Source organism: Polistes canadensis, unplaced genomic scaffold (genome assembly GCF_001313835.1).
Source record: "Polistes canadensis isolate GaletaPanama2010 unplaced genomic scaffold, ASM131383v1 scaffold_0, whole genome shotgun sequence".
NCBI lineage: Eukaryota > Metazoa > Arthropoda > Insecta > Hymenoptera > Vespidae > Polistes > Polistes canadensis.
The window spans coordinates 796,000-807,813 of NW_014569547.1; the positions used below are offsets into that span (position 1 = coordinate 796,000).

General features: G+C 32.8%; 1 protein-coding gene across 4 annotated transcripts in view; it reads left to right on the plus strand.

Moving 5' to 3' along the window:
* The window catches only part of LOC106790448 (discoidin domain-containing receptor 2), a 149,575-nt gene that overhangs the window by 103,878 nt on the left and 33,883 nt on the right, over nucleotides 1–11,814 (plus strand). For all 4 annotated transcript variants that reach the window (XM_014755381.1, XM_014755631.1, XM_014755545.1 and 1 more), the window contains one exon: nucleotides 11,377–11,524. In XM_014755381.1, the coding sequence (XP_014610867.1) occupies nucleotides 11,377–11,524 (148 nt within the window). The remainder of the gene's footprint in view (nucleotides 1–11,376; nucleotides 11,525–11,814) is intronic.

An 11,814-nucleotide genomic window follows, 5' to 3' on the forward strand; every position in this document is an offset into this window, starting at 1 on the left:
AAAATAACAATTCGCTTGTTTCAGAGAATATCACGTTTGGTTTGTTTATTACATGCAGATGTACGTATTTTATTTGGTTTTACGTTAACACGAGTTACAATAAAGTCAACAGTTTTCTTTTCGAAAATTAGTTATATCATTATTATTAATTTATGATAAATTAAAGATTAATATGTATATGCTGTAAAAAAATTATAACGCGCGTTAGTAAAAATTAATTCGATCTTCATATTATAATGTTTAATGCAAGAGTTGGCAGGAACATTCGTTCTACACAAATAATTATGATCGAATGAAAAATACGCGTTACGCAATCGTGCTTCATTTTCATTTATATATCACGATTGTAATTGATACGGAATCGATTTCAAATTACATTTGATATTGGCGTTGTTCAATTACCTTTCCTATAAATAATTGATATGCGTTAGATCATAATTTAATACGTATGGAGATTTCCATAGTATCAATATTGCTATCAAATATGCTGTTATACATAGTAGTCGGTAAATCTATCAAAGGTTTACAAATTTTACCTTTAATCCATATTCCCTGTTGAATTAATTTTAAACGAACCTTATGTTCTACTTTCAACACCTTCAACGGTAGAAAATATTTCCAACATTTGTTATCTTTTTTGTTTCCGTTTTGAATGGAAAAAGACCGTACCTACCAGAACCTCGAGGTTCTGTTCCGTGTCGTCGATTACCTGTGCCAGGTCCCACCCAAGTTTCACCCAAATTCCTCTCCAATCAAGTATTTCCTACGTTTAACCTTTACCAAAAATAATATACAATATATCGGAATTAAATGATGATTAATTAAACCATCGAATTCCAAATCACGTTGATTAAATTCGTTCGACGTTTGTAACTCGATGTGTTTGAAAATTTTTTACTTGCATATTTTTTTTTTTTATTTTATGATTTAAAAAAAAAAATAAAAAAAGGAGAGAGAGAGAAATAATTCTATTTGAATAATTGTATATCCAAATTTGCGGAAGGTAGGAGAGCATATGAGAGATAGAAGTAGTAGGAAAATTAGGACGGACGGTTTCGTGTAAAATTGAAGTATTCGTTAAAGTTCCGGTAATTGGCGGAGGACGATAGAATGAAATAGTAGAAAGAGAGAGAGAGAGAGAGAAAAGGGAAAGAGAAAGAGAGAAAGAGGCGTGTGGAGTAGTTGGCGCGAAGGAAAGCTCGTTAATTTTCACGCTTTCGGATTTATCATTTCCACGCCAACAAAGTCATAACGCGAGGTAGAAGCTTCGTGTTGCTGCTTATGGAAAACAAGACATGTTTTTCCTCCCTCTCCCCTCACCTCATCACCCAGTGATAACATTCCCAAAGGCTCGAGACACGTTAAATCCCATAGGTAAAAGTTCCCATTCTATTAAAATTTCACATAACGTAAACTATAGAGAAAATAGTATGGTACCGGTTGTACGTATCTCTTTTAACTGCTTCAAGGCTTAACTATAAATAAAATTATTACAAACAAAATCTTGCATATATATTCATATAAATATAATAGATTTATATTTTCCGATGTGAATAATAATAATATTAATGTATGTATAATAAGAAGGATTTATCATATAAAATATGATTGAATAACTCTCGTAGTAGATATTGATAAATAAGTAGTGATAAAATCAGAAATATGGTCAGACATTGCAATGAAACAACCAATAATAATTACGGTAAAACGTTTCCAAAAGTGATAACGAATAAAGTAGCAAGTATAAAAATATCAATACGATCATAGTCGAATCGATGGAAATAGGTAAAATTAAATTACGAAATAGAACGATTAAAATTTCAATAGGAGATCGAATAGTATAACCAAAAATATACGCGAAAAAGAAAAAAAGAAAACCTAAAATAATACAACAAATACACAAAATAATCGTAAGAAAGTGAAACCGATTTTAGATTTCCTCGCATTTGCCCAAATTAATAATAAAAAAATGTTGAAACATAATTCATAATTAATAATTACACATCCTATAGAATTAATCTAATTTTCAAAAAAAAAAGAAATAAAACGTATCTATAATATATCATAATAAATAAATTAGTACAGATAGCTAAACAACAAACCGCATAGACACACACACACACACACATACCAAAACCGAACGAATATCATTCATTAATCAACGTTCAATGACTAGGAAGATAACTGCAATAGCAAGCATATGCTGACGCTTTCGATACGCTTGTTTTGGGCTTACGATTCGGCACAAGTAGAAACGTCGAAATTCTATCGGAGTTTCGTGTCGATAAACGGCATTTAGAGAGAGAGAGAAATAGAAAGAGATAGAGATAGAGAGATAGCTAAACAGGTAGAGAAAGAGATACGGGTGTTATTTCACGGGCCATAGGTAACGAGCGTGCTTCTCATTGAATATCGATACGGCACTTAAACCCACGTCGTTATTCCAAGGATCGTTAACATCGCGAATACCGTGACGCCACGCAAGGAATAACGTGGTGATAGTGGTAGTATTGGTGGTGATGGTGGTGATGATGATGGTGGTGGTGGTGGTGGTGGTGGTGGTGGTGGTGGTGGTGCTTAATCGACGAGTCCTCGTTCCCTGTTTGACTTGGCGACAGTTCGTCTAAGTCCACAGGTATCACCGGTAATTTCCATCGAAATTTCAATCTCGTTTATCTACAAAGTAACTTCCGCGAGTGGCACCGTTGAAACGGAGGGCGGGAGGGGGCGGGCGGTAGTTCGAAAGAGGGAAAGGAAAGGGAAGTAAAAGGAAGGAAGGAAGGAAGGAAGGAAGGAAGGGTGCAAGGGTAGAAAGGGTAGTACGGTGAGGAGTGAAACGACTGTCTCTCCTATCCATTCCCCACCTTTCCCTCAATCCTCCCACACCTCCCCCCTTCAACCCCTACTCGACTCCATCACGCTTGGCCTTAACGGAAGCACAGGACGTATCGAATTTTAATCAATCACCTGATAGGGACAGCCAATTCCAGAGCCAATTAACATATTCATTTCCCGGTCTGGCAGCCTTTTTCCGACGATTTCAGCGAAATTCAAATTGCAATATGGCGATAGTTGCTGCCAGGAGGAGGAAACCCGCGTGAAAAGGTGTTCCGGTTATTACGAGATAGCACTGCTTACAGAGACCATACCCCAAAATGGTCATTACGCCTGACGGTCATTATCGCGAACGTTTGCTCTGCTATTATTATGTGAAAAAAAAAAAATTAAAAATTAAAACAAATAGAAAAGAAGAAGAAGAAGAAGAGAGAGGGAGAAAGAAAGAAAGAAACAAACAAGATTATACCACGGTTTAATTATTCCACGTTGGTTGCACAGCACAAGTGGATATTAAAACGATTTTTTTTTCGCGATCGGCAAACGATTACTGTGATTGTTGTTTCATCTAATTACGTTTAGATTTGAAAGTAAAAAATGCATAGGCTAATTAAACAATAGGTATTATTTAAATTTTCTTTTTTAAATGATCGAACACGAATTTGTTATTTATATATATATCTTTCAAATTTTATTCGAAATAAATGTACACGATTGAATTGTTTAATACGAATGAACTTTTCCACTTGTTGTTTTCCAAAAAAATTTATTAAAAAATATCGATCTGAAACATATCCTTTCCATTCCGTAACTTTATTCTCTCTCTCCTTTATTATTTTTTTCATTAAGTATTTGATATACTTTGATATAAAATCAAGGAGAATAAAAAAAAAAAGCTGATAGTTGGTGGAAGTAGAAAACGAATGAAGAAATAAGTACCATTTGATTCGAAAAGGAATTTGGAAAGAGAAGGAACAAGGACTACGTTCCGTAGTTCTTCCTATCTTTTTTTCCTACTACTACTACTACTACTACTACTACTACTACTACTACTACTACTACTTCTTTTTCTTTTTCTTTTTCTTTTTCTTATTCTTCTTCTTCAAAAATCGCTCGTTAGAACGAGCTTCGAGTAACGTGCCGCGAAAGAGGAATTAACTTTGAAGACCTCTTTTTTTCTTTCCTTTTTTTTGTTCAAGTTGAAACGTCCGATGAGAGGAAAAAAGATAAAAGAAAAAGTAATAATAATAAAAAGAAATAGAAATAAATAAACTACAGTATCACATCGTTTACTTTTTAGTATCCATTTAAACAAGAAAAACAAAAAAAACAAAAAAAAACGATCGTAGAAACATCGAGGGTGGGAAAAGAATTCGTTTTTTTGTTGATTATTATCATCGGAGTATCGCGAGAAAAGAAATATTATGGTATAACGTTTCAATTTGTAACACGTTTAGAAAAATCATTGATATATTTGTTAAAAAAAAAAAGGAAGATAAAACTTGGTACACGCCGAACACGTGTTTTCTTACAACTTGGATAATATCCACTTGGGGAAGAAAGTAAAGCTGTTCGTGACCGAGTTAGTTTATCCTTTATCGATTTTCATTTATCGATATTATGTGTATGAGATATAATAATGATAAAGAATCATACAATTTTTCATGACTATCATATATATTATGTTCCAATATTAAATCTGCGTATATGGTATCGTATTAACATGTTTCAACAAAAAGTAAGTAAATAAGTAAATAAATAAGTAAGAAAAAAAAGAAAAGAAGAATTCTCAGCACGTAATATTTAGTTGCGACCATTTCGATATAATATTGCTAAAATAGTCCTTAATAATAAAAAAAAACACAAAACAATATTTAAACAAAAATATAATGATTATTCTCTAATAACATATATTTATATATATATTCTCACATATACATAATTAATTCCCCAATATTATTCTGAAAATATATCGCGCGTTAATTTGTTGAAATATTTAAAAAAAATAAGGACGGAAATTAACGAAAGGAATAAAAACAATATGAAAAAGTAAGTTCGTGGAAAGGAAAGAAAAGTAAAATAAAGTAAAGGAGAGTAAAGGAAAGGAGCTTTCTCAGCATGGGAGTACTAAAGGTGTTAAAATTAAATGGTTCTTCATTAGCGAAACGCGCGAACGTGATTTCGACCACAAACAGATTAGAGGTGAGCGGCTTTCCGCTACTTCGTTCCTCCAACCAAGTAATTGCCTACACAGTGCCCGGTATGGACCCAGCCGTACCGGAAATGGGACGGTTCGTGGCACCGCGTAAGCTCGTTCCTACTATTCTGCTGTTTCTAAAAGTACTAAAGAGAGAAGATAGAGAGAGAGAGAAACCATATGAGAATAAAATCAGAGAATGAGAGAGAAGGAAGACAGAAAAAAAAAAGAAAATTACCTCCTTGAACTTGCATTTAAAATTCTTCTCACTTATTTCCCCACCCCCTTATCCAAGTAAAATTACCAATCGGTTTCATCGATACTATCTAACATAAATCCTCGAGAAAGAATAAGAGGTCTATATATTCTTAACTACGAAAAACCTCCCGTTTACGATCTTAGTTTTATCGTACGGGAAAACTTACTCGCCATAATACCCGCTACTTTCTTGTAATTTCTCTCTATTTTTTTTCTTTTTTCTGTTTTTTTTTCTATCTTTCACTCTAAGGTTCGAACCTTATCTCGTTCCAATTTTAATTCGAAGATTATACTTACGATATATAGAATTTTGTACACAATTATAATTGTTCTCCATATTATTTTAATAATGTTTCGTATCTTTTCTTCTTTTCTATCTATTGTTTGTTTTAATTGGTCGAATTTAATATTCCAATTTGTTTCCCCCCCTCCCTCCCTCCCCACATACTAATTATAATAATGATGATAATATTGTAGATTTGCGATATTAGAAAAAAGTTTGTAGTACACAAACACAAACACACAATTACACAAACGTCGTAAAGATCTTAACCGTGTTTGCGAAAGCTTGATGGTAAAAAAGTATGAAAGAGGAAGAGTATAAAGTTTTTCTCCTAAGATGTCAAACCCTCGAACGAAAATACGTTCGATCGTGCCTCCTAACCTTCTTGGGATCTCTCGCGAGAACTATTTTTCAGTCATTCTAAGTTAAAGTATAGTAAGGATATAAGAAAGGTTTCTTTATAGACGGGACCAACTTGAGTTATCCTTGTGTTAAACTATTATTTTTTTCTTTTACCCACGTCTATCTGTTAAATTAAAGGTAAATCCACAAATTCGTTTCTACTTTTATATATATATATTTTTTTTGTTATCATTCATTCATTCTTATATAATATAACAAATGAAATTTATTCTTCGTTAGTATAAAAAAATTATTATCCCACAATCGTTAAGAGAAACAATTCATATTTTAGAAAATAATATATATTAAAATATATATATATATATAAAAATATGTGTGTACGTCATATATAATTATCGGGGTAATATTTTTTACGTTAATGTTTCGTTTTATATATTTTATTGCGTGTATACGAAACGTAACAACAACAATGAAAACACGCAAAGCAGTATCCTATAACAACAGCACGTAATAGAATACTATATAACTATTAATTACATTAGCCGATGAATTCCATTGTCTTCCGATAATAGTACGCACGGTCGTTCCATTCGTTTAAATTTCAACAATGACGTAAATATCATTCATCAACGACACAAGAAAGAGACCAAAATGGACCATTAAAATTGATCACGATGTCGGTGCGATTAAATGTCGATCTTAATCATTGCTTAAATCACTCGAATGGTACATTAAACGTAACGCATTGGCGATTTAATATTAGGAAGCAAGAATGTCTCTCTTATTGGATTCGAATGAAAATGAATTATATTAAATATAATTATATTAAATATAACATTACGTCATATGGAATAATTCGACAGAAATATATTTTTTTTTGCTTGATAAATCTAACAAAATTACAATTAGAGATCAAAAATAATTACGACACGAATAAAAAGTGTTCAGCGTCGAAAGAGAATATTCAATTTATTTATAAATATCAAAAGAACTTTTGACCTATTTAATAATATTATCGATCCACATTCCATTCATATATAATTTAACTATCATAGAAAACTATTATAATGAAACAATGTTTAACAAAATTGTTCATTCTTGTAGTAACCGAACTCTATTAAAAAGTTTCATCGAAGATCGATCACGTGTATGTTTCTAAAGCGATGAATTACTTACTCTATTGTTCCCGATACCCGATCTAAAACATATGATAGTCATCTATCAAGTCTCTACGATCTAGGGAAGGAAGGTATGAGTATAAGCAAAGTATATTTCGAGTATACACTGTGCATAGGGTTCGGGATATCAATTTTATGTCTAGGCAAAACGATATCGGAGCACGCTCTTTATCTCTCTCTCTCTCTCTCTTTCTCTTTCTCTTTCCCTCTCTCGTAGAGCAAAACCGAAGGCGAGCCTTGTTTATGACTATATTAATTATTCCTATCGCGTATATTCCATGCCGGGCTCGTATTCCAGCACGTTGTACCACAGGATAGTCATACTCGCGGTCGCAGTTGCCACTCGCACTTGTAATACATCCATGGTTTCGCTCGTTTCGTGCCAGCTCGACCGATATACATATACACATATAGACATAAAAACACATAGACTATTTCTATGACCTTTTCTAACCGGAAAATCGCTAACATTTTTTCATCTATCTTCTACAAATAAATTATCCGAAACGAAATGGTTTTCCAATCGCATTTATCCATCCAACTATTTTCTGCTTTTACTTTTTTTTTTCTTTTTTTTTTTTTTTAAAACCGGTTTTTCGATAAATACGGTAGTAAACGTTATAAAGCTTATCCAAATTACTGGATTGTGTGGGTACGATCAGAAATTATGTTCTTTTTTTCTTCTTTTCCAGACTTGCTTCACCGATTCCGTATGTTTGATAATACGTAAACGTTATTTTCGATGCAAACGTTATTTCCAGTAGAGGAAATATACTTTTACAGATTTGATCGGGATCTTGTGAAAAATTGTAACGATCGTTATTACGTACAGAGGAAATCCCGTATTTCTAAGCTGCTATACGTATTATTCTATTCGAGAATTGATATCATTTAATTTTTTTTTTATTTCTTTCACCCCTTCTATCTAATATTCTTTCACATTTATTTTGCAATAATTTAATCAGATATAAGAAACTTGTTGTATACTTAATATAATGATAAGGTATCACAGGGAACTTGGACATAAAAAAGAAGTAAAACTTAATTTAACTAAGTTGGACTTAAGTTTCGTCCCTTTATTGGGACTTCTTCGGCAACTTAATTTTTACAGTTAAGCGTCATTTTTTATTGGGTAGACATACATTTTTCTTTTTATTAATATTCAAAACACAAAACATCTAAACTTCGTTAAGTATTCGCTCGTTATAATTTGAAACCCTCAACAACAACAAAAAAAAAGAAAACTTGATATAATCTTTAATCTAATATATATATCTATATATAAATTAAAAGGAGAGAATATGATTAGACAATTTGAATAAACAACTCATGCGTATTGTCGGGTAACGTCGAATAAGTCAAGTTAAAAGTACGATCTTTATCCCTCGAATAATCCTATCGTATCCAATCCTATGTTGGCATTCGCTTACATATATGTATTTCTAGAATATCTCGAGGAACACGGTTAGTGCATCGTCATCGATAGCCAAGCACGATACGCATCCGTGAACCGATAAATTGCCGCTGAACGTTCACTCTTTCTCGCCTCGTAAACGAGAAAAACGGCTAGCGTCGAGTCTCATGGAAACGGCACGAATCCATTTAATATATCGTCAGACATCGCGAATGCCAGAAAAAGAGAGAGAGAGAGAGAGAGAGTGTTGGAGGAAACCAGGATCGTTCGTTCGTTCGATCGATCGATCGTTAAAAAAAACTTAGACCAGGATCGGTCATTTCCATTTCCTCCCTCTTGATATTCCCTCGTTGCATCTCGTAGCCGGAGATAAAAATTCCCACCCCTCCGACCCCTGGAAAAAGAAAAAATCAAATGCAATACTCTCTCTCTCTCTCTTCGTTTTTCGTTTAATTTTAGAATTATATTTCCGAACGTAATATAACACATGTCTAGACGTTAACCCTTGTTCAACCATTTCTAAAACTATATCCTATCGTTTTGAAATTATTTTCTTTTCTTCTTTTTTATTTTGATATTAATCTTTTAATCGATTTCTTTTTTTTTCCAATGATTTAATTTTCGTTCATTTTAATATATATTTAAATAAATAATTAACAAATTGATCATCTCTCTTTCTCTCTCTCTCTCTCTCTCTCTCTCTCTCTTTTATACGTATCGAATTAAATTAAATTATGAATAATGAAAATAAATAAAAGTATAATTATTACACATCCGATCGAACGAATTGATTTATATTTCATTGGCTCTTATACAATTTTGTTTTTCTTTTTTAATTTTCATTTTATTTTATTTGCCTTGCCCTTTCTTTTTACCCTTTTCTCTCTCTCTCTCTCTATGTCTCTCTCTCTCTCTGTTTTTGTTCTCTTCTTTGCGGACGATTAACGTGACAGAATGGGTTATTAAAAATAATCTCTTGTGATTTAAACGTACCTAGGAGTTTACGTCCTTCAGGATCGTTAGATATTATTTACGTGAGAGGACAAAATTTCATAGGATTTAATTGATCCTCCTTGGGTCCTACTCGGTATAAAAAAAGAAAGAAAACTGAAACTGTTCCATTAAAGATGGCAATAAATAAACTGTGTGTGAGTTTACAAAAATATTCTAATAATCTTAAAAAATATTTTTAAACTGTCTCTCGTTATCTTTTAAATATTTCATATCGTAATAACAAATAGACAAAAATACTTCGAAATAACGCGAATAATTAATTCATTTGCCTACATACCAATTTTAAACGTGATTTTGAAAAAAAAAAAATACACAAAAAGCTCTTTCCGATCATAAGAAATCCGCTAATTTTTCTCGTTTCGTCTGGAAACTCTGAAATCCCATTCCCGTCTCCCAACAAAATAAAAACCTGGCATATTTCCGACCGACTTAAAATACGAATAAAAACAAAAATTCACCGAGCTTATTTTATTTTTTTTTTCTGCAGCAACAGCAACAGCAGCAGTAATAGCATCAGTCGCATAAAATATTACAAATCATAATCTCGGTCTTTATAAAATGCTCTATTAGTTTAATATTTTTTAATTTTCATTAAAATAAAAGAGAGAAAAATATAACAAATGTATTCACGCGTAGGATTAAGAAAAAAGAAACAAAAAATGTTTCGGTAGTGCAACGTAAAAATACGTAAAAAAATTATCCTAATATTATATAACATAAAATTGATATATATAATGGGAAGAACCGATTGGCTGAAAGGGGTTGGTTATGGTTATCCGTAGTTAATGTTAAATCGTGAACAATTCGTGAAATATTCATTGACGTTTTATAGCAACGTATACTATCTATCAGTGCACACACGCATCTAAACGTGTATGTACTCCTATATACTACTCGTGTATGTGTCATATACATCAAAATGTATTCGCGAAACAAACGTGTCCGGATTATCCGCCATAGTATCGCCAAATTCGGTTTGAGATGTGAATGCGGAAGTAGAGTACAAGAGTGGGCATGCTGCTTCCTGGAAAATTTAACGCACTTGCATTTACATTTAGAGGAGTTTCTCCTACGGGCCACTGTGTGTTCACTTCTCCCTTCTCATCGGCACCCACACCCACTTTCAACCCTTTTCCCTTTAGCCTTTCCTTTCTCTCTCTCTATCTCTCTCTTACTCTCTTCTTACTAATCGGATTTGGAAAATGGTACTCGAAACCCGAGAGATTCGTTCTTAACGTTGTAAACATGCACCATCGAGCAAGCTACAAACTCGCATACGCGCGCGCGCGCGTATGCGCATCGGTTTACCATTAGTACAACCTAAAACGTAGGTTGGTTTCTCTTGCTATCGTTCGTAATTCTGTTCTATTGTTACTAATATTGTTTCGTTAAAATCCTACTCAACGATTTTGATTGTTAAATTAAAATAAATACGTCTGACGAATCTGACGATGAACTGTTTTTTCGATCGAGTAAACATTATTTTTAAGTTTCCAGTTGCTGAAGAAGTGCCAATAAAGGGACGAAACGTCCAACTTAGTTAAATTAAGTTCTACTTCTTTTTAATGTCCAAGTTCCCTGTGATACCTTCTCATTAAGAATTTTATTTTTGGACGAGATAAATAACTGATTATTTTTAAGTAACACACTTACGAACATCCAACGAGTAGAGATAATTTATCAAATTCGATCATTTGTTTTTAACAATAATTGACTATCTAATTAAATTATAATACTTGTCGCGTAATATTTCAACATGATAAAAAATGATTACCGTAGAATTAATTTGATTATATTTTAATTATGTGTTTCTTTTTTGTTTTTGTTTTTCTAGCTCCTAGCAGGCAACAATAATCCGTACACGGAGAAAGAACAAATCTTCGATCCCGCCATTGTATCTACGAAAATTCGTTTCATACCCTACACGTCGCATATGCGCATGGTGTGCATGCGCGTCGAGCTTTACGGTTGCCCATGGATCGGTGAGTAATATTTATGCGACCACCCTAAGCCAGTAGAAAAAAAAAAAAGAAATAATCTTTATTCGAGTTATACCTCTCTTGTCCCGGTTTCAAAGTGAAAAAAAAAGAGAAAAAAAGAAACAAGAAAATATAATCCTATCGTAAAACAAGCAGTGAGAGGATGAAGTTAGGGATGAGAGCGAGGGGTTGTTTTATAAAAGGAATTTGATAAATGTTCGTTCTTACATTTAAAATAACGTAACTCGATGATCAACGCTATAAAATATACGTGGGGTGTGGGTGGGGTCGGG